This window comes from Balaenoptera borealis (genome assembly GCF_965194805.1).
Source record: "Balaenoptera borealis genome assembly, chromosome: 4".
NCBI lineage: Eukaryota > Metazoa > Chordata > Mammalia > Artiodactyla > Balaenopteridae > Balaenoptera > Balaenoptera borealis.
Genome location: NC_138861.1, coordinates 136528865 through 136555540, shown reverse-complemented (window position 1 = coordinate 136555540; position 26676 = coordinate 136528865). Strand labels below are relative to the sequence as shown.

The 26676-nt window shown below is 34.6% G+C and overlaps 1 protein-coding gene across 3 annotated transcripts; it reads right to left on the bottom strand.

Annotated features, from left to right (window-relative positions):
* Positions 1 to 351: 351 nt before the first annotated feature.
* On the bottom strand, positions 352 to 26670 carry ABHD18 (abhydrolase domain containing 18). Of its 3 annotated transcripts, XM_082389782.1 has the most exons (12): positions 26562 to 26670; positions 25841 to 25925; positions 22172 to 22272; positions 20518 to 20596; positions 20067 to 20161; positions 18497 to 18514; positions 14621 to 14759; positions 12418 to 12507; positions 11644 to 11745; positions 7224 to 7602; positions 6577 to 6739; positions 352 to 4109 (listed from the first exon to the last, which is right to left on the bottom strand). In XM_082389782.1, exons 1-12 carry the CDS (start codon positions 26651 to 26653, stop codon positions 4058 to 4060), a joined length of 1395 nt encoding a protein of 464 aa, XP_082245908.1. In that variant the 5' UTR covers positions 26654 to 26670; the 3' UTR covers positions 352 to 4057. The 3 variants fall into 3 exon arrangements, with proteins under 3 accessions (XP_082245908.1, XP_082245906.1, XP_082245907.1); XM_082389780.1 differs by lacking the exons at positions 20067 to 20161; positions 20518 to 20596; positions 22172 to 22272; positions 25841 to 25925; positions 26562 to 26670 and having other exon boundaries at positions 14621 to 14764; positions 18497 to 20050; XM_082389781.1 differs by lacking the exons at positions 11644 to 11745; positions 20067 to 20161; positions 20518 to 20596; ... (1 more) ...; positions 25841 to 25925; positions 26562 to 26670 and having other exon boundaries at positions 14621 to 14764; positions 18497 to 20050.
* Between the last annotated feature and the right edge of the window lie 6 nt (positions 26671 to 26676).

Here is a 26676-nt window from a genome sequence, read left to right as displayed (position 1 = left end):
CATCCTTTCATGTGTTTGTTGGCAATCTGTATATCTTCTTTGGAGAAATGTCTATTTAGGTCTTCTGCCCATTTTTGGATTGGGTTGTTTGTTTTTTGATATTGAGCTGCATGAACTGCTTGTATATTTTGGAAATTAATCCTTTGTCAGTTGCTTCGTTTGCAAATATTTTCTCCCATTCTGAGGGTTGACTTTTCGTCTTATGTTTTCCTTTGCTGAAGCACATGGTTCTTAAACCTGGCTGCACATTAGAATTGCCCGGGGAGCTTGGGTACCTCAAGGCAACTAAATCTGAATCTTTGGGGTGAGGTCTGAGCATTCTTACCTAGTTTTTAAAACTCCCCCAGGTGATTTTTTTTTTTATTTTTTTAAATTTATTATTTTGGCTGTGCCGGGTCTTAGTCACAGCATGTGGTATCTTCGTTTGCAGCATGTTTTTAGTTGCAGCATGCGGACTTAGTTGTGGTATGCATGTGGGATCTAGTTCCCTGACCAGGGATCCAACCCGGGCCCCCTGCATTGGGAGCACGGAGTCTTACCCACTGGACCACTAGGGAACTCCCCACCGGGTGATTCTAATGTGCAGCCAAGGCCTGAGATCCAATTAGAGCCATGGCTCTTAGGTTCTTAAAGTGTAACCCCTTGGATAACAGCATCAGTGTCCTAGGAAACTTGTTAGAAATACAAATTCCCCAGCCCTGTCCCAGACTCACTGGATCAGAAACTCTGGGCACTGGGGCCCAGAAATCTTTTTAACAAGGCTCCAGGTGATTCCTATGCAGGCTAAAATTTGAGAACCACTGACCTTAGAAGGGTGTTTTTCAAAACATAATGTGTATTTGAACCATCTGGAGATCTTATTCAAATGCAGATTCTGACTCAGTAAGTTTGGGATGGCACCTGAGATTCTGAGTTTCTGACAAGCTCCCAGAGGATGCTGCAAATCTACCGACCACACTTAGAGCAGTAAAGTGGTACGTACTTGATGTAGGTACTTTATCCAGGTACTGTATATAGGAAAACTTTTATCCCAGCTACTTTATACACAGATTAAACTTTTTACAGTTGCTTATACAGTTTTTCTTAATTAACACAATCTGGTGAATCTGCCTATTAGCTCTTTCAGTCCTGAGAAAAATCCTTGGGTTTTTGGTCCAACATTTTCTAGTTAAAACTGTTTTCAAAGTCTTTCACACAGTCATTGGTTTCTTAGGATTCTGCCTATAACAGCATTCCTAGAATTAAGTTACTCTGCTCCTGCAAAATGGTCAAAATGTACCTCTTTTCCCGTTGTCTAATCTGCCGTAATCTTTCTTTTATTTTCAAACTGAGTTTCTACAGCAGCCTCTGCTCAGGACCCCCATTCCCAGTCCTATAGTTCTTATCTCTAGATTTTAATTGTTTGCAGTACATTTACTAGTGTAAATGTAATAATATCTAATAGTGAGTTACACAACATTTAGATTGGTCCGTCAGAATGCTGGTTTCCCTGACATCACACATATTTTGGGGGGAAATTTGGCTCTTGTTGTAGATACTGAATACTGTTTTGCTAGAGACTCCTTTGCTTATATTTGCCTTACGTTGTTTGGGTCATAATATTACTAAGAAGGAACACACACTTAGTTCAAGTTTGGCTATATTAATCAAATGTGACACGGGTTTTCTGCGTTTAGAATAATACCTCTTGAACATAACAAGTAATTGATTTTTAAGACTTTTATTGTGAAGTAAAAAATATTTGGAAATGATTTTACAAATTTCAGTTACAGAGTCAATAATTCAATAATCTTTAGAAAAGAAAGCACCACATTAAAATTTACATTCATAAGAAACAATCTAAAATGCATATGCTAAAATGATTTAATAGTACTTACAACATTATCAAATCATGAAATTCAGAAACGTTTTTTAACCACAGATCTAAGTCGGGGTGTCAGGCTCAGATGTCTTCAGGGCTACGTGGGAAACACAAAGTAGTGAAGTAGTCTAATACAAGAGCTCAGAGTCTGGTGGATTATGGCAAACTGGGGAATGCATACCCAGCCTAAAGACTTTTCGAATTCAAAAATTTTGGAGATATTATGCACACTGAATAAAACAACTGTGGGACAAGCTGTCCTGTACTGATTGCCAGTTTGCAACTCTGGGCTAAATGAATTTCTAGCAATTTATGTATCCAATCTTCAAAATGGCAGACAGCACTTCTTTAGGTAGTTGTGTGGATATATTCTTAGAACATCTGGATGGATAACAGAAGAAATTTTAAAAACACCTCTTTCACATTTATTTGGGAGAAATTAGTTATGCCTAAGAGTTAATTAAACTGAAATGAAATTTCATTCTTTTACCAATAGAAAGTTACATACCATAGTACACTATTGCTTAGTAGGAAATATTTATGTGAAAAATAAAGTACTGGTTTCACTAAAGCCATTGCTCAGAAAGCATTCAATCACCTCACTAAATACATAAGAAAGTACTTGTAATTCAGTTAACAACAAGTTTTACTTTATCTTTAAAGGGTATTTTGTTGGAGAACTTTAGTAGATTTCATACTTTCAGTGAAAAGTAAAGGTTCTAATCTGAACATGTAAAATTGCTATAGCTCAAATGGCTGTAACCACGTTTGTTTGTTATGTCAAAGTAGTTTTACAGAATTTACAACACTGTATGCCATCGGTGACTTCACATGTATCATTTAAAAATAGTTTTTAAAAATTAAGGTGATGGAGGCATTAGAGGGACAAATAAAATCTTTAAAAAGCTACAAAGGCATCTTATAATTCAAATATCCTTACTAGACTAGGAATACATATTTTAAAATAACCCACAGACAACACATATTTCAAAAAAATAAAACTCAAATATATTTTTTCTAAACCTCAAATATTTTCTACTTTTAAAAACATTTTAGCTCTTGGCTTGAGAAGTTTAACATAAAAAGAAAGCACCAGGAATTCCCTGGTGGCCCAGTGGTTAAGACTCCGCACTCTTGCTGAGGGCCCGGGTTCAATCCCTGGTCAGGGAACTAAGATCCCACAGGCCGTGTGGTGCAGCCAAAAAAATTTAAAAGTAAAATAAAATAAAAAGAAAGCACCAAGTGTAGCCATATAATATTCCATTTTAAAAAGTTACTAGTTATTATATCTTTTCTGTAAAATAAAGTTTATACGGACAGATCAATTTCATATGTGGTCATTAATTTCTGAAATTAAAAAACCAAAGCTGTTAAGTACTTGGCCTAAAGTTAGATGTTTAGCAAACTCAGAATATGTATACAAGAAAATGTTAAGAAACAGTTATTAATTAATGCAATAGGTCTTTCATTATTTCAGTGTTCATGAATTGAAACTTTTCAAGTAGGGGAAAAATGTTTGGCAATTTTTTCTAACCTAATATTTGGCAAAGTTTTAAAGTTTAGCCAAGTCTTATGCATCTTATCTGCATTCTCACATTCAATTTAATTATTAAAAGTACTTAAGTATAAAGCAAAAAGGATTTTTTAGTATTCAAAGTTAAAACTGATTTTACACATGATAAGTATCCATGGCAGAAAATTAAAGTTGAAAATAAGATTATAAATTCACTGTGGATCCATAAAAGAAATAAACATGTTTCTCAAATCAAGTCAATAATAGAAATGTCATGTAAGGGCATATATACAATACAGGGTGACATATTACAAACTAAGTTTGATTTAGCAGTTCTTTAAAAACCAACAGGGTTTCTATGAATACATTTATTTTAAATTAATAAATTATTCATAATTAAAAAGTTAAAGTTTACATAAATAGTAACAACAGACTAGATATTGATTTTATGGGATTCCCACAAATAGTACAAAATAGTTCAGCATTATTTCATCCAAATATTGGTTTACAATTATTCAAATGTATTTAAAGATTATAGTTGACTGATCTGTAACACTGAATTCCAGACTAGATTGACAGCAATTAGATATATAGTGCTGTCTGCTTGTTCTTCACATCATCAAAGGATCAAACTCCTTTCGTAAGAAACATGATGGCTGCACTGGTTACATACAGTGATCCCGTTAGTTAGCGTATTTACGGAGGAAGCGTTCAAATGCATCATAGATGGCGCGCCTAAAATTAAATATGAAAGAAAAACTACAAGTAATTAGCAAAAAAGGGGGACAGACAGTGTTTTTACTATAAGTTATTTCCAAATAACCTGTGTCTTGCAACCTGACCTCCTCTCCAAATATCAATAGCTGTGGAAGAGGCAGGTACGCGAGGGTGAGTTTGGATCCATGTAACTTCACCACTACTGGAAAACTTTAAATGTACTTCCAACCGATGGTTCATAAATGCCATCTTTTCCTGTGAAGCACTTTTTTGTGCCTTTAAATTTATATAATATATGTATACATTTATGTATAAAATATGAAATGATAAAATGAAAAGGAACTGGTTTCTTTTTATTCTGTTACTTGTTGAAAATTAACTGGCCATAGAACTTTTCAAATGTAATATTCAATCTACTGCATAGATTATGATATAGCAACTGAACTTAAAAGCCTTAGTTTCCTACATTAACTTCACTAGGTATTTTAGTATTTTAATTGGAAAGGAAGAGTCAAACTGATCTGGCCCAGTTTCATAAGATATTATATTTAAGGCTTATTTTTTTTTCCTATTGTCAAATACATTTTCACTGTAGAAAATTCAGAAAAAGGGAAAAAAGTCATAATCCCATCACTCTAAGATATCTACATTTAATCTTTTCCTACAAGCTTTTTTTTAATGCTTATGTCTGTATTTTCACCCAGTTTAAATGATAACTGAGATCATATTACTCCTGTGTTATACTTGTTTGACTAAGCATTTCCCCACATCCTTAAAAAGATATTAAGATTAACTTTAAAACTGGCACCTGCTACAGACTGTGATTTCCAATTTGATGGAAAGACAAAGCTTTGTATAATGTTTGTGTGTATTTGGCTCAAAAATTTATAAGATGAGGTCTAAGGTTGCAACCTGGGCTTGTGTACATGGTATGAGGAAGGTTAGTAAAGGTATACATATGCAGTTTAAGTCACCTATCCATTTGTATTATCAATCCGTTCTAAATAACTTAACCCAAATTATTAGAGCACATAAAGGATTGGCTTGTTTTATTTTTAAATCTGGGGAGTGAAAAGACTGAATTTGTAAAATTCTACTACTCCAATGTCATCTAAACTTTGTTAGGTTTTGAAGTGACTAGTGGAGAGGCCAAATGGCTTAGCAGTTACTCCACCAGAGCATGTTATTTAATCTTTTTTGTTTCCTGTGTTCCTGTGTAAAGGTGATATTAAAAATAACATATGAAGCGATTGCTCTAGTACCTGGCACATGTTGATAGCTAACATTTATCTCTTTCTCAAACGAAGCCTTCAAATTAGCACTTATGAGTTTTTGCTGCTGACTTCTATTCTTCCTAATGCCTCTCAGCCACACTCCCACGTAGATACGTAAAAGAGTAAAAGAAATTTGACAACGATTTACTAAAACAAGCATGTGCGTTCCCTGCATTCACATGTATAACAGAACTTTAGACTCTTGAGCAACCCTAGCAACACTAAGTACTCACAATTTTCGTTTGTTTTTGTTTTAGTTTTGCTGTGCCAGAGGGTCACTTGAGTACTGGATAAGTAGTCTGCTCACTCACCAACTAACAGGGACTCAAATGCTTGATACATGAGTATTTTTTAAAAGATCATGCTATGAAAAGAAAGGGTTACTATATTCTTGAGGACATTACAGACTTGAAGAATTAGACTGTACCTCAAAAAGGTGGTATCTATAAACTGAACTACATAAGCAACAACATACAAAGAATTATTTCCTAGGTTAAAAAGAACTAAAACATGTCAAACATATAGCACACGCATTCTTCTATTATACTGCTATCCAGCTGGCAGTTTTGGAACACTGCACAGGGCACTGGTCTAAGCACTTTATGTGAACTAATTGAACCATTAATGATAAATATTCCAATGATGCCTATTACAATCAAATCTGAATAGAAGTAGAAATAAAACAGCATTATCAAAAAACTAGAATAATAGCAAAAAGTCTTTATAAATTTTAGCAAATATCAGAGTCATATAAGGTTATTAACAATAAAACCAGTATTTCACTTCTCTTTTAGGGTTCAGTATTCACCTGCTACTGAAAAACATTGCTAGATTATTCCACAGATACTCAGGTCATTCTGAGAGAAGAACATCAGAGTGGAGTGAAAAATTCATGATGAGCCAAAGCGAGTTTTACAAACCCTAATGTTCCTCCCTACACCCTAAAACACCTGGCTATTAATATTTGAAGAGGGTAAAACCACACAACAAAGCATGCCTATCATATGCTATTTCCTAGTTCTCTAGAAGGAAAAGAAAATTAGAAGACAAGATAGGAAAGAGTATCACAATGTGAGAATTGAGAGAGGCAGGAAGGAAATAAGAGGGCTAAAATGCATAATAAAAATACCCAATCTTTATATTTGTTGAGCCAAAAAAGTCCCCCAAACAAACAACAAATAAATAGACACCTGTTAGACCAATCATCTTACCTGAAGAGTCCTTGTTTAAAAAGATAAGCACTAATATGACCCCCTTCTAGATATCGGATTTCACAACCAGGCCAAATTTCTTGTAGACTTCGAACTCCTGTTCGTGGAATATAGGCATCTTCTTTGGCTTGAACCACTATGATGAGGCTTGGGTCAACTGGAACTAGGTACAGGATTTTTTTAAGATGCAACATATATACTTTTAAGAAGCTCTAAGAATTTTATATAAATACTAGTAATCATATTGGAAAATAAAATACACCATACAATGCAGTAAGTAAAACATTTGCCGAACTAAAAATTTTGATTATTAAGTTAAAAAATCAACTATACTATACCATAACATTATAATATTCGTCTCTAATACAAAATTGAGATGAATATTCTAAAGAAGATACAAAACCCAATGTTTTTAAAGAACTAATAAAAGGGTCTTAGATTTTCATGGATAAAATTTAAATATGATACATTTACATAACCAACTTATCTTAGAAAACACATTGTGGAGCCAACAATAAATATATTCTTGAAAATATGAAATTATCTTGTAAAGCATCCTTAAAAATATTTCACATATTTTATATATCATCAGCATGATTATCACATATCATCAGCAAATATTCTCAATTTCATATAAAAATTAATACCTGAGAAATTTGCTACATGAGTACATTCATCCATAACTCCTTTCATAAATATTAAAGATTCTTTCTGAAGAGTGTTTCTTCTTTGTTCTTTACTGAGTAGGTGGTATGACTGAGGATTACAACGCGTATAACTACTTTTGTTGGTTGAAAGTGTTTGATTGAAGCACCCCATCCTAGAGGTATCTTGCAACAAGAGTCCTTCTGATGTGGAACTGATAGATGTTTTACTAGATTTATGGCACTCAGCAGCTTTTTGGGACACAACTTCGTCCACCATATCTAAATTTAAAGTTCTAGAAACCAGGTTAAGGTTAGTTAGCTTGTCTGCACTGCTAGGGAAGTGTTTCAGGAACTCTTGTCCCATTTTGAAAGAATCTGTCTGATTATATGAAAGAAAAGAAAATGTCATTTAATATAAAATAGGATTTTATTTAACAACCTTGTTAAAACAGAGAAAACACAAATGTCCGTCAATGAATAAATGGATAAACAAAATGTAGTATATACATACAATAGATTATTATTCAGTCTTAAAAGGCAATGGAATTCTGACACATGCTACAACATGGATGAACTTTGAAGACATTATGCAAAATGAATAAGCCAGACACAAAGGGACAATATTGTATGTTTCCATTTTTATGAGGTACCTAGAGTACTCAAATTCATACAGACAGAAGGTAGAATGGTAGTTGCCAGGGGATGGGAAGAGGAGTGAATAGAGTTTTGTTTAATGGGTACAGAGTTTCAGTTTAGGAAGATGAAAAAGTTCTGGAGATGGATGGTGGTGATGGTTGCACAACAATGTAAATGTACTTAATACTACTGAACTGTACACTTAAAAATGGTTAAAATGGTAAATTTTATATTGTGTATATTTTACCATAATAAAAACAAAAAGAGAAAAGAGATGTCAAAATTTAACTGAGAATGAAGATAAATGATACTTTATTGCTGAATGTTTCTTACTAAATAGTAAAGAGTATCATTTAGCCTGTGACATTTGTTTTGTTTTGGCTGCACCTTGCGGCTTGTAGGATCTCAATTCCCTGACCAGGGATTGAACCTGGGTCCCCAGCAGTGGAAGCACGGAGTCCTAACCACTGGACCTCCAGGGAATTCCCGCCTGTGTCATGTTTTTTATTGCCAAAGTTTTGAAATCCATGATTTGCTTTAACCTTAGAACTTCTAAAATTCTTATGAGTGCATCCTGGCAGTAATACACCAGCCACCCCAAATCTCTTTCTCAGGCTGAACTAAGAAAAATTAAAAATTATCAAGGTTGGACATCCCTGGTGGTGCAGTGGTTAAGAATCCACCTGCCAATGCAGGGGACACGGGTTCGAGCCCTGGTCCGGGAAGACTCCACATGCCGCAGAGCAACTAAGCCCATGCACCACAACTACTGAGCCTGTGCTCTAGAGCCCGAGACCCACAACTACTGAGCCCGTGTGCTACAACTACTGAAGCCTGTGCGCCTAGAGCCCAAGCTCCCCAAAAGAGAAGCCACCACAATGAGAAGCCCGTGCACCACAGTAAAGAGTAGCCCCCGCTTGCTGCAACTAGAGAAAGGCCGCGCGCAGCAACGAAGACCCAACACAGCCAAAAATAAATAAATAAATTAATTAAAAACAGAAAACTTATAAACATGTTCAATTTCACTTATCCTTAAGTAAATTTTTTTTTGCTGAGGGATGCAGGATCTTAGTTCCGTGACCAGGGATTGAACCCATGCCCCCTGCAGTAGAAGCGTGGAGTCCTAACTACTGGACGGCACCGCCAGGGAAGTCCCTACTTAAGTAAATTAAATAAAAACTATACCAAATTTCCCTGTCTGGTTGACAAAAAAACCATGTATGTCTGATAACACACTGAATTTGTGAACTTATGGGGAAACAGACACACATGTTCCTGCTGGTAGTGTAAATTCACACAACTAGAATTAGACAAAATCTAAGATTACAACTGCTTATACCCTTCTACTCAGCAACACCATTTCTAGGAATTTGCACTTGTGAACTGATGTATGTACAATGTTACTCATTGCAGAACTGTTTGTTAATAGTGAAGGATGAGAAGCAACATAAATGCCCATCAACAGCATACTGGTTAATAAATCATGGTACATCCGTCCATATAATAGGCTATTATGCAGCAGTGAAAAAGAAAAAGGAAACATTTGTGTATTGTCCATAAGAAAAGGGAAGAGAGAAAAGTTGAGATTTCTTTCGGTTTGAAAAATTCCTTGAAATACTAAATAATATAGTGGGTTATTTGTTGACAGAGATAGGACCTAGGCAAACTGGGAACAAGGGTAGGAATCGTTTCACTATATATCTTTTTATGCTTTTTGATGCTTGAACTATATGACCATACAACCTATTTAAAAAATAAAAGAACGAAAAATGGGTTGAAGGCAAGGGAAAATAAGCAAACCACAACAACCTGGTTAGCAGAACAAATCATTAAAGCTATCCAGATCACAGAAATATAAAAAGGAAGGAAAGGAAGGTTAGTAACATCGGGAAATGGAAGATCAAAGCATCCTAGAATTATTCAGAGCAGTACATCAACAAATTTAACTTCTTTTGATTGGGAAAACACAGTTTTTAAAATAAAAAAAAAGCTGGCTTGATATTTCTTGAATATTCATAACTGTGAACTAGTTCTAACTAAGACAAAAGGACTCTTGTATACAATCACCAAGAGTCACAGAGAAAAAGGGCTGGAGAAGAATACACTGTCATTTCAGACAGCCAAAATGTATGAACCTCCCTTAAAAAATGCATGTTAGGTTTTCTCATAGGCTCTCAAATATAAGTATCTTTCTGATTATATGTATAGTGGGACACAGGAACTAGCTAACAGGGAGAGCTATTTTGTAATAAAGTTCTTAGGCAAGTAATTAACTGCCCTTTGAGGCTGCGCAAAATAGACCTATTTTACAAGGGTGAGCCCCCCTCCCCCTGCCTCCCTTCCTTCCCCCCTCCCTTCCCGCCTCCCCCCTGCCTCCCTTCCTCCCTCCCCCCGCCTCCCTTCCCCTCCCCCCTCCCTTCCCCTCCCTCCCCCCCTCCCTTCCCCCTCTTCCCCTCCCCACCTTCCCCAACCAAGCTGCACGGCACGCGGGATCTTCTTCCCGACCAGTGGTCAAACCCATGCCCCTGCAGTGGAAGCGCAGAGTCCTAACCGCTGGACTGCCAGATAAGTCCCCTACAAGAGTGAGTTTTATTTTGATGTAATTACAAATAAAAAGTCCTCGTCGATAGTAGAAAGAGTCCTTTTTTTCCCCTGAGGTTTCCTGAGGTTCTCAGTAACTTTTAAACTGAATGTGCAAAATTTTAAAATTCGTGAAAAGAAAAAACATTTCTGAAAAGAATTGGTCACCTTAGGAGAATAATAGAGAACCAACTCATTTCCCTGATAATTGGTAAATTAAGGTATATGAAATGAACTTATGAGGTAACCAAATAATTGATAAGGGAAGTGGCTTTTTTTTAAATCAAAGTATTCCAATTAATAAATGAAAAAAGAGGATAGAATTAGAGTATCAGCATTTTGCAACACTCAACATAATAGACATAGGCATTAAGCATCAATGGCTGCTTACACCACAAAAAAGAGCAGCCAGACATTATCTGCTTCCTACACTCTTACCAAAGAATGATAAACTGAGTTTAATCAAGCCTCTAGACCTAGTTGCCAATTTGCAGGCAATAGAGAGCATGGAGGAATATGCTAAAGTGTACCATGAGAATGCAAACAAAAATCTAGACTGTGAGAAACTCTACAGGTAAATAGCCCAAGTTCTTCAATAGATAAATTATAAGGAAAAGAAAAGGATGAAAGAGAACTTATAGATTAAAAGACACTTGAAAGACCCATAAAATAAAAGAACTGAAGTGTCTAGGGATGCATATTTGACAGAAGGAAGTAATCACTAGAAAAATCAGGATAATGATAACTAAATAGTAGGGGGGAGAAAGGTCTTCTGATTAGGACACATGAAAGTGGTTTCTGGGTTGGGTGCTAAGTTGTGAGCTGGGTGGTCAAGTTCTATTCAAATGTGTTAGCCATTTAATAAATGTAGTAAGCTATGCACTTGCTTTGCATGATTTTCTGTATTTTATTTTAAAACGAAGAATTCTATTAAGTAAAAAATAGTACTGCTTTTTAAAAATCTGCAATTCAGGGAATTCCCTGGCAGTCCAGTGGTTAGGACTCTGCGCTCTCATTGCTGAGGGCTGGGTTCAATCCCTTGTTGGGGAACTAAAATCTCACAAGTCACGTGGAGCGGTCACAAAAAAAAAAGCTATATATATTAAAAAAACAAAACAAAACTGCAATTCTTTTTAAAAATCTGAATCATTCAACATGATCAACATTTCCCCCACAATGTTCTGCAGAAGTTAAAAATACTTACTCCACAATATTCAAGCATGTGAATAATTTCTTCTTCATAAACTGTCTGTGTATAATACTGCTTTTCTAGCTCCCTCCAATTAATCGATTTACTTAGCACGCCCTGAAATAACAAACTAAATTAAGATCAAATCACACGTATAAAACATGTTGTCCAATAGTTTTATTATTATTACTGTGCAGAAAAAAATTAACAAAGCAGACTTGAGATTTCCTATCTTTAAACAAGCCTGCTTGTGAGGTTGGCCCTTGACTAGAGTCTGGTAACTTGACTAGTAAACAGTTCTTTACCCTGATATAAAACTTCCAAAATGATAAAGTGGGTCACTGTGCCTAAACTGCTTATACAAACAATGTAGTTTCTACTGAACACCTGATTTCCTTCTGGAATTTAGTACATGCTAGGCAGAGGGTGCCTAAGCGACTGACCCCTGATATAAACCCTGGACTCCTAGGCTCAAATGAGCTTCACTGATGGACAACACTTTGCACATATTGTCATAACTCATTGCTGAGGGAATTAAACACATCCTGAGAGACTCCACTGGAAGTTTATGCCTGGTTTCCTCTGGATTTTGCCCTGTGTGCCTTTTCCCTTGATTGATTTTGTAGTGTATCCTTTTGCTGCAGTAAGTTTTAATTGTGAGTACGAGTATATACTGAGTCCTGCAATTCCTTCCAGTGAATCACCAAGCCTGGGGGTGATTTTGGAACCCTGCAAACAATTACCTTTAATTATATATAATTATCTAAATATTAATTGCAATTAAATTACCGTAGTGAAGACCCCAGATGCTGTGGACCAAGACAGACATGGAATCAATGGCATGGGCTTAGGCCAGTTGGATACTGCTAAGGAAGCCATCTGTAACATGATAACAGAGAGATTCAGTTTAAAGTTTACATTCACTAAAATGAAAAATATTTAATATTAAGAAGTACTTTGTATAGTAGTTGGTGAGATAAGACATGAACACAAAGTCTCTTAAACACTCATGAGAATGTCTAGCAAACTCTCCAAATTCCCCAAACCATAAAACTCAACAATGACATATAACTGCCCCCTAAAAAAGCAATAAAAGGTATTAGGAAATTTTAAGTACCTTAAGACCCATCACAGAAAGCTACTTTCTACTGATAAATACAAAGCAAACACGCTGGGATGTAGATGCTGGGCAGTAGGCTAAGCACACTCATTATCTAAGTGACCTGCTCAGATAGAGCAAAATCTCAACCATAAAATCTCAGGTTTTCAGGGTTGACTGAAAGATGTCAAGAATTTGGTGAACTACAAAGCAGATTATATAACTGATATAAAATGATGTAATATGTTTAGAGAAGGGAAACGTTATTTTTGGCTAGAGGAATCAGAGAAGGCTTCATGAAATGGTTGAGTCTTCTAGGGGAAATGAAAGATGGGGTCTTGTCTTCCATATAAAGGAGACAGTATAATCAAAGGCAAGATGGTGAGAAACACAGGGTCTGGTAGGGAAACAGCCAATATACTTCAGTTACGCTGGTCAATAGGGCACATGTGGCCAATGGAGTAGGGGAGATAGGTAGGGCTAGAAAGATCGATCGGGATCAGATTAGAGGTCCCTTTGTTCTGTAGATAATGGGGAATTAATAAAGAGACCTGAGCAAAGGAGTGTTATTGTCAAGTGATTCAATGAAGCTAAATAGTATTTTATAACATTGATTAGAGAGGGTGAGATTGGAGGTAGGGAAACCAGTTAATAGGTAGTAGTCCAGCTGACAGTTATAACACCCTGACCTAGGTCATAACAATGGAAACACTACTAGTTAGGAAAAGAAATCTTTTCCCACTCTTCAGTTTCATTGTCTTTAGTTGTTTTGAATTTGAGTTTTTGAAGCTAATTTTATCAGTTTCACTCTTTGGTAGTTGTTTTGAATTTGAGTAAGTTTTTACACTTAATTTTATAATTCAAATGACTTACACAATATATATATTTTAATGTATTGTATGACTAATATGTCCAGAAAATGAACCAGAGCATGTTCCTGGCCCTCACTGAATCAATTGCTTTATAGAGAAAACAGACTGCTAGACAAGTAATCACAGCATGAAATAAGTACGTGTTATTGAGAAACGAAGTATAGTCTGGGATAAGGCTGGGAATCCGGAAGAGTTTCTCACAGGAAGTAAGCTCTAATCTGGAAGCAGAAGGACAAGCTCTTATTCGGCCAGGTGAAAGGGAATGAGGGGGCACTAGATGGATGCTAGCACCTGGCATAGCTAGTGCCCAGTTCAATAGCAAAACCTGTGGAAGGTTTTAAGCAGGAGAGAGCAGAGATCAGATTTAGGAAGACCACTCTAGTTAACAGTGTGGAGAAAAAGTCTTAAGAAAAAGGTTAAGGAGTGAAAAAACTAGACAGAGAAACCAATTAGGAGGCCATTTTAGTACACTCTAGAAAGCAAAGGTAAAACAGGTTGGTGGAGAGAAGAGATAAGGGAAAAGTGTTTTCCAAATTAGCTATTTTCACCAATTTAACAGCAAAATAAGGCATTTATAGTTGACACTTGAAGTTAAGTTTATAATCAACTTTTAATAAAATATTAAATCTAACACCTGAGATATAGCTGTGGAGTAAGTAGTATAATCAGTGTCTACATAAATCGTACAAAAAATATCATTACTTCATAATTGGAATCAAAGTTTAGAATCTGTTTCTGCTTTCACCAAAACTAAAATTAATTCTATACCTAAAGTGAATTTTTAAATAAATAGATTCCCTAGATCTTCCCCCCACCTCCCACACTGTACAACTCCTTTCAGTGCTCACAGCCCACAGGTAAGGAGACTGGGCAATGGTTCGGGGCTGCAATTTTCTCTGGCATGCGTACACTATGAGAGGCCCACAGAGAAGGATGTGCCATAAATCCATTACCTTGCTTGATTCCCTAGATTTTATAAACATAACCACAATTAAATATCAGTTAAAATGAAAATGCTTACGTGTCCTCCCATGGATATTCCGGTCATTCCTAGAGGTCCATAACCCTCCCTCTCTAGCCAGTGCAAGAGAGCTGCAGATTCTAAAACAAGAGCTCCTCCCATCACAAAAAGATCAGACACGTTTTTTAAGCTGGACCTTCTAGCCTCACAAAACAAAAGAGAAAATTATTTATTTTATGTATTTACATTATAATATATGCAAATTTACAACAGGCAGCCAGAAGACATGTTTTTCCTTTAAAGGACCAGATAGCTAAGTAAAACAATGGAATAAATGGATGGAATTGGAATGCTGCTAACATTGTTCTGCATATTAATCACCTAAAACTGATTTTTAAAAAAAGCTGTATCTAGGGACTTCTCTGGTGGTACAGTGGTTAAGAATCCACCTGCCAATGCAGGGGACATGGGTTCGAGCCCTGGTCCAGGAAGATCCCACATGCTGCGGAGCAACTAAGCCCGTGCGCCACAACTACTGAGCCTGTGCTCTAGAGCCCAAAAGCCACAACTACTGAGCCCGCGAGCCACAACTACTGAAGCCTGTGTGCCTAGAGCCTGTGCTCCACAACAAGAGAAGCCACCGCAATGAGAAGCCCACACACCACAATGAAGAGTAGCCTCCGCTCGCTGCAACTAGAGAAACCCTGCGCACAGCAAGGAAGACCCAACACAGCCAAAAATAAATTAAAAAAAAAAAACAAAACTGTATCTGCTCTACAACATGTAATTTTCATTGAGTTTCAACTACCAAACTATTTTGAAGTCCAGAAAAGAATGTCTTATTTACTTGATATAACTTAAAACTGTTATGTATGAGAAAATAATATTTCTATACTGTCAATTTTTCATTAAATTACCACTATTGATATAAGGAAAAACAAATTTATAGTTGTCTCTTCTAAGAAAAAAATAATTACAATAGAACATAAAGCATTTTTTTTTAAAGCAGCATAAAATAATTCACCTAATACTAGGCATTTTTCACAGAACTAGAGCAAAAACTTTTAAATTTACATGGAAACACAAAAGACCCCAAATAGCTAAAGCAATCTTGAGAAAGAAAAATGGAGCTAGAGGAAGCAGACTCCAGCTGATTCCTGTAGTATGCTGTAGCTATACTACAAAGCTACAGTAATCAAAACAGTATGGTACTGGCACAAAAACAGAAATATAGATCAATGGAATAGGATAGAAAGCCCAGAAATAAACTCATGCACCTATGGTCATTTAATCTATGACAGGAGAGGCAAGAATATACAATGGAGAAAAGACAGTCTCTTCAATAAGTGGTGCTGGAAAAACTGGACAGCTACATGTAAAAGAATGAAATTAGAACATTCTCTAACACCATACACAAAAATAAACTCAAAATGGATTAAAGACCTAAATGTAAGACCAGGTACTATAAAACTCTTGGAGGAAAACATAGGCAGAACACTCTGACATAAATCGCAGCAATATCTTTTTCTATCCATCTCCTAGAGTAATGGAAATAAAAACAAAAATAAACAAATGGGACCTAATTAAACTCAAAAGCTTTTCCACAGCAAAGGAAACCATAAACAAAACAAAAAGACAACCCACAGAATGCGAGGTAATATTTGCAAAGAAAGCAACCGACAAGGGGTTAATCTCCAGAATACACAAACAACTCTTACAGCTCTGTGTCAAAAAAACAAACAACCCAATCAAAAAATGGGCAAAAGATCTAAATAGACATTCCCCCAAAGAAGACATACAGATGGCCAAAAAGCACATGAAAAGATGCTCAACATCACTAATTATTAGAAAAATGCAAATCAAATCTGCAATGAGGTATCACCTCGCACCAGTCAGAATGGCCATCAGCAAAAAGTCTACAAACAATAAATGCTGGAGAGGGTGTGGAGAAAAGGGAACCCTCCTATACTGTTGGTGAGAATGTAAATTGGTACAACCACTATGGAGAACAGTATGGAGGTTCCTTAAAAAACTTAAAATAGAACAACCATATGATCCAGCAATCCCACTCCTGGGCATATCCAGAGAAAACCATAATCTGAAAGGATACATGCACCCCAATGTTCACTGCAGCACTATTTACAATAGCTAAGACATGGAAGCAACCTAAATGTCCATCAACAGAGGAGTGGATAAAGAAGATGTGGTGTGTGTATATATATATATATATATATATATATATATATATATATATATATATATATAAAAATATATATATATATATACACACATACACACACACAATGGAATATTACTCAGCCATAAAAATGAAATAATGCCATTTGCAGCAACATGGATGGACCTCAAGATTATCATACTAAGTGAAGTAAGTCAGACCGAGAAAGACAAATATCATATGATATCAATCATATGTGGAATCTAATTTAAAAAAAGATACAAATAAACTTATTTACAAAACAGAAACAGACTTACAGATATCAAAAACACACTTACAGTTACCAAAGGGGAAATGTGGCGGGGGAGGGATAAATCAGGAGCTTGGGATGAACATACACACACCACTATATATAAGATAGATAACCAGGACTTCCCTGGTGGCGCAGTGGTTAAGAATCCGCCTGCCAGGGCTTCCCTGGTGGCGCAGAGGTTAAGAATCCGCCTGCCAATGCAGGCGACACGGGTTTGAGCCCTGGTCTGGGAAGATCCCACATGCCACGGAGCAACTAGGCCCATGTGCCACAACTACTGAGTCTGCACTCTAGAGCCCGCGAGCCTAGAGCCTGTGCTCTGCAACAAGAGAAGCCACCGCAATGAGAAGCCCATGCACTGCAACGAAGAGCAGCCCCAGCTTGCCACAACTAGAGGAAGCCCGCGTGCAGCAACGAAGACCCAACGCAGCCAAAAATTAAAAAATAAATAAATTAAAATTAAGAAAAAAAAGATAGATAACCAACAAGGACTTACTGTATAGCACAGGGAACTCTACTCAATATTGTGTGATAACCTATGTGAGAAGAGAATCTAAAAAATAGTGAATAGATGTATTTGTATAACTGACTCACTTTGCTGTACAGCAGAAACTAACACAACGTTGTAAATCAACTATACTCAAATAAAATTAAAATCTTAAAAAAAGAAACGAGGCAACAACAACAAAAAATAAAATAAATAGCAATGTAAAAGAATTCAAACTAATACTAGGCTCATGTATTGCCGAAATCTTAAATGTTGCTTATTTTCACAAAATACATAATTTATGAATATAATGTTAGAAAATTTTTATAATACATGTTTTGATTAATTTAAATGCCAATTCAACTGAAACTTTCTGTTTTAGAAACTGATTTTACATAAGTACATTTCTTTATAAGAAGCACTTAAATATATATTTTTAGAATCCAGAACTATTCTTATATAATTATAAAAAATATAATTTATTACTAAAGTGACCAAGTTACAATCTATTTTTTTAAGTCTTTATTGAATTTGTTACAATATTTGCTTCTGTTTCATGTTTTGTTTTGCTTTGTTTTTTTTTTGGCTGTGAGGCATGTGGGATCTTAGCTCCTCGACCAGGGATCGAACCCACACCCCCTGCATTGGAAGGTGAAGTCTTAACCACTGAACCGCCAGGGAAGTCCCTATAATCTATTTTTTTAAATTTAATTCATATAAAGACATACTCACATAATTAGCTCCTATATGAAACCTTGCCAAAGTGTACAAAAATTCATTTTGTCAATGGTTATTTATTATACGCCCATGTAGAATAATTATGTGCAAAGATCCAGGTACCACAAGAATGTACGGGGGCCAGAATTCTGTTTTTCAGAAAAAGTGTTTAGGCTACCAAAAATTTTAAGATGGCTGAAAATTCAGTATAAAGACTGGAAAATGAAGATAACACATACTTACATTTGGTCCTTGGGTTTCCTGCAGCCATTTAAGAATGTGGGTCAAAGAGAAAGTTTTTAAATAATTAAACACACTCTGTGTCTCAAAACACATTAACTTAAGCAAAATAGTTAAACTTGAAGACAATTTAATGCTGAAATAACTGTTTTCCAAATAGGCTGTTTAGGAGTTCTCAGGTTTTTCAACTTAATTATTTTTCTTTTTTTAAAAAGCTTCATTGAGACATAATCACATACCATACAATTCACCCATCTAAAGTGTACAATTCAATATTTTTAGTAATTCAACAGGGTTGTGTAATCCCCAACTTAATTTTAAAATGAAGTTTATTGGTTTCTTTTTTCACTTATAAAAAAATCTAGAAAATTCAGAAAATCATGTTAGAAGAAAAACTATTTTATCTACAGACAACCATACTAATATTTTGTTGTATTTCTTTCCAAAATTTTCCCTTAGGCACAGTTTCTAAATAGAAAATAATGGATTTTCTATTTTAGGTTTTTTGCATACCTATGCCATACCATTGAGTTTTATATCCTCTTTTTGCATTATAAATACTTTTCATTCATTACTGTAAACTTTTTTAATAATAACTAACTGTTAAAATTTACTGAATCCTTATTATTTACCAGTATTAACTATTCTAATACTCTGAATAACCTAAGAGATAAATCCCACTTACCAAGGAAAAGTTGAGGTACTAAAAGGTTAACTAACAGGTTCAAGGTCATACAGGTAGTAAGTGGTAAAGTAATAAACATAACACAACAAACTGTACAACATTCCAATGCTATGAACCACAATTTACTTAACCATTTTTCTATTGTTAGACATTTAAGCTATTTCTATTGTTTTACTATTATAAGTTATAGGCTATTAAATATCTTTCCTCTTTTCTATCATTTTCTATTTTCTTAATATTTTATCCTTAGAATAAACTTCCCAGAATCAAAATGTCAAGGGATGTGAGATTTTTAAAGGTTCCTGATGCATATAGTAAAAATGCTTTCCCAAAGGGTTGAACTGATTTTCACAGTCATCAGTAATAAGAGTGCCCATTTCACAATAGCCTTATGACTACTGTGTTTTATTTTTTAAATCTTTTGTAACTGTTCCTTTAACTTTACATTTCTCTGATTACCAGCAACGCTGAACATTTCTTTATATCTGTGCGTCAGTTTCACTTCTTCTTCTGGGAATAGTCTGACATAATCTTGAAAATTAAGAACTGTTCTAAACCTCAAGTGATACTTAAATGTAAATGTATTTAAAACATGAGGGTTTCCTTAATAAGTCAAACACTTGACTTATTAATATTAAAATCCAGTATAAATCTCAAAAGAAACAGAAGGACAGTTTATCTTCATTATACAACAGAAGCAAAATCCTTAAATTGCCTTTTAAAAAGGCGTGAAACAATTTTTCACTTCTTTTCATTCTTGCTCCTTAATTCCTAAGCATTTTCTGAACTGACTAAATTTAACTGGTTTAGAAAAGCTGGTTACTATCATTCCTTTTGATGACTAAATCTATAAATAAATAAATAAGAGAAAAGATTTCTAGGTATCACAAAAGGATATAATAAGGGTTTTCTAACAGCAAAGAAGCCATTCGGGCTTCTTTAATCATAGGACGAGCCATTAGTGTTCGTCGTCTCCAGTAATGCTGAGGAAAGAAAAGATGACGTACTTAATGAATATAATAAATAAATTAGGAGTGTGGGATTAACATATGCACACTACTATATATAAAATAGATAAACAACAAGGACCTGCTGTATAGCATCGGGAACTCTACGCAATATTCTGTAATGACCTATATGGGAAAAGAATCTAAAACAGAATGGATACATGTACATGTATAACTGAATCACTTTGCTGTACACCTGAAACTAACACAATATTGTAAATCAACTGTACTCTAATATAAAATTAAAATTAAATTAAAAAATATAATAACCACATCTGTTAAAGAGAGTAACTTAACAAATTAGGGATTAAGATGTTATAATAAAGTCTTACATGATCTCCTGTTCCAGCAAGATGAATGCATACGGGTCTATATTTGCTGTTCCATTCTTTAGGCACAATAAATTGGAATCTATTTAAAATAAAACATATCAGTGAAACTAAAAGCCTTTTAATACAAACTTTGAATTCTTGAAAGTTTCATAATTAAATTATTTGGGAGAAAAGGTCATTCAGAATTTTGACATTCAAACTGTAATTGACTTGCTGTTTTCCATGTCCTGTTGGATGAAAGTACAGGTGATTTATGGCATGATTATTCATCTATAAATTCTATTTCAATAGATATTAGCAATGTAGAATTGTGTATTTAAAATATGATCATTTAGTAGTTTAAAAAAATCTGAGTTTTCAGGCACTGATGAATTTTCATTATCATTTATTTATTTATTAAACTGCATTAAAGTTCTGTTATAATGGTTATGGGAATGTAATAAAAATAAACATATGTTTTGGTAGAAAAAAAACCCCAAAACTGTAATTGACTGATTAAACTAATGTTTGCCCAACTGGCAACAAAGATACTGTAAATTTGCTTGGTGTTACGGTATTAGAAATTCAATTACAATATAAGCACAGAATTTATTGCAATCATTTTTACCTTATTCAATACCACAACTTTGTATATGCATAATGAAATTTTCTTATTTTTAAAGACATCAATATATATGATTAAGTCCTAGAAAAACAATTCTTTAGATAGCTCCACTTTTTCTCCTTGCAGGAATAATGCTTGGCTGTACAAGCTGTTGATATCAATAACATAGTTCATGTTATCTTTTTTTCAACTTGGAGTATATAACAGGATCTGATTTATTAAAACTTTTATGTTTGGAGGTAAAAGCAAACCACACCAGAAAAAACACAGTCTTCTCTGTTTGTCGTCTTCTTATCGTAGTATCTTGGTCCTCTCATTTAATGTTTTTTCCTATATGACTTCTTTTTTTATCATTGTAGTAAAATATATATAATATAAAATTTACCATTTTTACCATTTTTAAGTGTACAGTTCAGTGACATTAAGTACACTTACATTGTTATGCAATCACTACCGCCATCCATCTTCAGAACTTTATCTTCCCAAACTGACTTACTTCTCTTCAATTTCCTTAGCAGTTGACATTTTGGAATTATTATCACAGTAGAACACTGCACTCTGTCAGCTCAAGGTTTGACCTTAGGCGGCTGTGTTCTCAGGCAACATAAACCTGAATTCTGAGCTTACTTTGCCTGGGCAAGGGAAAATATCACTACTTATCTATTGTCAATAAATTGTTGAAAAGAACATAGACAAGAAAATTTAGGATGGTTTAATGATTATATCTGTTTTGTGCTCATGAAAACTAACTCTTAATTTTCAGTCTCATAATCAAAACTACCAATGTTAACAACTCTGCTTCATTTAGCATTCCCAGCACTGTCCTGCTTCTTGAAATTTTGAAGATTAAGCTGATAACAACTTAAGTTCAAATGTATACTAAAGCTCTGTATTTTTACTCTGTCCCACCTCACATTTAATGGAAAAATGCTAAATAATTATTGCAATTAATAATAAGTAATTTGAAATAATATGGCATTGATATTATTGTAGTTGTATAAATGAATGTAAACAACCTACTACTTTAACTTTCTGAATAAAAATACTTACCTTGCAATAACAGATTCAATTGGCATGATATCAGGCACATAGTGGGCCATGGGGGAAACAAAGTGTCCATCTAGGATCTTACAGTCTGACTGCTCTTCAATCTAAAAAAAGCAAAACAAAGATGCATACACAAGGACGTGGTATCTAGGTCTATCAGAGATGTTTTTCTGTTAAAAAGTTCTATTCAGTTGTAACTTTTTTTTAGTGCCTACTATGTATCCTTTTGCCCCATTCTGCTTTCTAAAGGCTCCTACACACATTTCATTTCCTTCTATGTTCTCTACTTGAGTCTACTTGGTAAAACTATAAGTAAACCTTATTTGTACAATGACAAACAATAACAAAAAAAAAATTTGTTACAAGAATTCAACAATATAAAGATAAATATAAAAACAATTTACAAACAAATTATAATTTACCACAATCAAATAAGGGTTGACATTATATATGTTAGAATGGCTCATTTTCAGGTAACCTACTGATGAAATGAGTCATGTCAACACATTAAATAAGGTGAAATGTGATATTTACATATGTAGCAAAGGCATTTCCTAATATTCAACACCTAAGTTTTTTTTCACCTCAAATAGTTATTTTTTTTTTAAATAAAAAAATCTTTATCAGGCCAATAGTCAAAATTAAATTAGCAGTAAAGCATCACATATTTTCATTAAAACCAGAAACAAAAAACTGTATTTTTAGAAGCTAAATATATCAACCTTTTTAAAAAACACAAATACTAACCAGTTGTTTCAACATCATTTATTAAATAATCCACATTTTCTTTGCAAATGACTTAAAATACTACTTTATCATGAAGTAAGTTTCCATAAATTTTTTTGGAAAATAATTTTACAAATTATTTTCAATCATTTATCAGGTCTCATTAGCATATCTTTTATTTCTAAACCAGTGTCAGGCTGTGCTGATCATGCTGTGCCTTACAATACCCATTGATATATGACTGAGCTAGTTTTTACTTACCACTCTTCCTTTTCAAGTATTCCTGATCTGACTGTACTTCCCAAATATATATTTGAGTTCTTCCCAAAATAATTTTAGGATCCTTTTATGGACCTTAGCTCTAAACTGAATATTTTAACTGGGATTGCATTGCATTTTTTGAAAATGGTAAGGAGACCTAACGTGTATAATACGAAATTTTTAATCCAGGAAGTGTTTACATTTTAGTCATCTTTGTGCCTCCTACAGTTTTAAAGTTTTCTTTTATCTATTTTAGAAGAATTATTTGACAAAGGAGGCAGCACAAACTAATGTGAAAGGGAATAATAATTCAACAAATAGTGTTGGGATAAATGGCAATTTGGTAAGAAAAAAACACTTTCAGAGCCATATATAAGACAGATTTAAAAATTAAGCAAGCTACAACTCAACACTAAAAAGAGGAATAACCCAATTAAAAATGGGCAAGGGTTTCACAGATATTTCTCAAAAGAAGATATACAAATGGCCAATAAGTACATGAAAGGATGCTCAACATCACAGTCATTAGGGGAAGACATATCAAAATCACAATAAAATATACTTCACACCCACTAGGAAGGCTAGGGCAGGTAGAAATATTAGTAAGAACGTGGAGAAATTGAGAGCATTATACACTGCTTGTGGAAAAGTAAAATGGTGCACTTTGGCAAACAGTTGACAGTTTGTTAAAAATTTAAGCATACAGTTACCATGTGACTGAGCAGCTCCACTCCTAGATATATACCCAAGGGAACTGAAAAAAATATATCCACAAGAACACTAGTACATGAATATTCATAACATTATTATTCATAACAGTTAAAAAGAAGAAACAACTCGGGACTTCCCTAGTGGTCCAGTGGTAAAGAATCCGTCTTCCAATGCAGGGGACGCAGGTTTGATCCCTGGTCAGGGAACTAAGATCCCACATGCCGCAGGGCAACTAAGCCTGTGCGCCACAACTACTGAGCTTGCGCACCTCAACTAGAGAGAAGTCCGGGCGCCGCAAACTACAGAGCCCACGCACTCTGGAGCCACAACTACAGAGCCCACGTGCCCTGGAGCCAGCGTGCCACAACTAGAGAAGAGAAAACCCGCATGCCACAACTAGAGAGAAGCCCTCGTGCCACAACAAAAGATCCCACATGCCTCAACGAAGATCCCATGTGCCACAACTAAGACCCAATGGAGCCAAAAAAAAAAAAAAAAGTAGAAACTCAAATGCCCATCAACTGAATAATGGATAAACAAAATGTTGTACATATACACAATGGGATATTATTTAGCCATAAAAAAGAATGAAGCAGTGGTACATGGTACAACATGGATGAACCTTAAAAATTTGCTAAGTAAAATAAGCCAGAAACAGAAGGCCACATGTTGGATGATTCCATTTATATGAAATGTCCAGAATGGGTGACTCCACAGAGACAACAGATGAGTGATTATCAGCAGGTGGGAGGCTGGGGAAGTGGGAGGTGACAGCTAATGGGTACAGGGTTTCTTTTGGGGGCAATAAAAATGTTCTGGAATTAGATAGTGATAGTTGCACATCTTGGGAATGTAATAATAAAAAACAACAACACTGAATTGTACATTTTAAAAGGGTAATTTTTCTGTATTTGAATTTTTGTATATCTTTTGTATATAAAGATTTGTATATCTCAATCTTTAAAAACCGAGAGTGAGAGAACAAGAGAGAGAAGGTGGGGAAGAGGAAGGATATCTGTAAGAAAGCATTCTAAAATCCTAACAGTAATTCCTCCTTGGGAGGAAAATGGAATTAGGAGGTGGAAAGTGGCATAAATTAGAGTTTTGATCTTTACTTGGTATGTTTTAAATTTGTTCAAGCCTATGATTTTTTAATAGGAAAAAGACAGAGAAAATGGAAATATTTAGCAAAATTTGAGGGAGAAATGTTCTAAGTCCAGAAGATACAAATGGAACAGCTATGTGGTATAGAGGAGGGATTTCCAATTTATAAGACCCTGTTTTTAGCAGTGAAAGTCTTTTGAAGAATGAAATCTGCTAAAGACATCCAATATATAAAAGCGACGGAAGTAGAGTTACTGTGGTTGAAGGCCGTGAGGGATGTGAAGCCTACCCAGCTGCAGGCCCTCCCCTACAGGGCTTCAAGTATCCGATTACATAAGCCTAGAAGTGATTTACAGGAAAACATGCTGCTTAAAAACAAAACTATTTCAAATATATTTTCTCATATTCTCTAATTTTATAGCATTTTCTTTCTACCCTTCTCTCAGCAATTAACTATATCCCATAACATTTCCCTCATGTTATTTAACAGTTGTTTTGCTAATAACTTCTCATGTGCTGATTCTCTCAATAGAGTACTTCCCTGTATTACTTGTAATTCTTCTGAAATGTTGAATAATTTAACTCTCTTGAGCCTAAAGATAAAAGATGAGGCTCAAAAAGATCCATCCCTAAATATTTTCTTGTATTTAGTTAAGTATTAAATATATGCTCCCATATAAACATGCATATAGTTATTATAAGCATTCAGCTAGGGTATATAATAGCATTTAAAAAAATATTAAATGAAAAATCTATATTGTACTCATGTTTTAGAGTTTATTGTTATTATACTCCAACATTCAGCCCACTCTTGCCACACAGTTATATAAAACCTGAATTTCTATAATTGCATTTCTTTCATCTGAATACCTTATCGATGTATATTGGATAATCACTTGAAACCAGATTCTGACATCTTTCTCGATTTCCAATAATCTTTCTGAATGCAAAGAGTCTATTATGGGAAGGGGGGGAAAAAAGGAGAAAATTCAGTATTCCCATTATATTGAGACTGATGAAAAGTAATTAAAAATTAGCAAGTCCAGTTCATAAACTATGTTAAAATTTAATTTTAATAATTAAAGAAAAAATAAGGCTTTGGTTTTTTTCAAGCTTGACATTTTGTCTCAGAAAAAACATGAGACGTATCATTGTTCCAAAAGTAATTAACATATGCAAGACTCAAAATTAAAGGCACAAATCCCTAAAATTATTTTTCACAAGTTCAAATACTTCCATGAGCTACAGTATATCACAGTTTTATAGTCATTACAAATTCAAGTTACCCAAGAAAGTTTAGTCCCTGAAATCTGTAATCGATAAAAAATTACCAAAGTTAAAAATCTATGTCTGAGAGCTCTTTAAGTCTGAATTACTTTTAAAATAGTTCAATTTATGATTATATGGGTTAAAGCTTAAGAGCAATAATTAGATAAAAGAGAAAAGGAAATAATTTCTTTCTTATATAGTAGTTAATGCTTAATTTACCCATCACTTTATATTTATAGTAAAGGACTTTATAACTGAAATGAAGTTTCAAATGTTTACTAAAACAACAAATTTAGAAGAGGCATTCAGAAAAAATGCTTACCTTTTGAGATCCTCTGGCCTTCCCCATCCTCTGATAAAAAGTTTTGTAAGGAGAAGTCTCCGATATAGAATATCTAACTTGCTCACACCCATGAGCAGCAAACAAACATCTATAA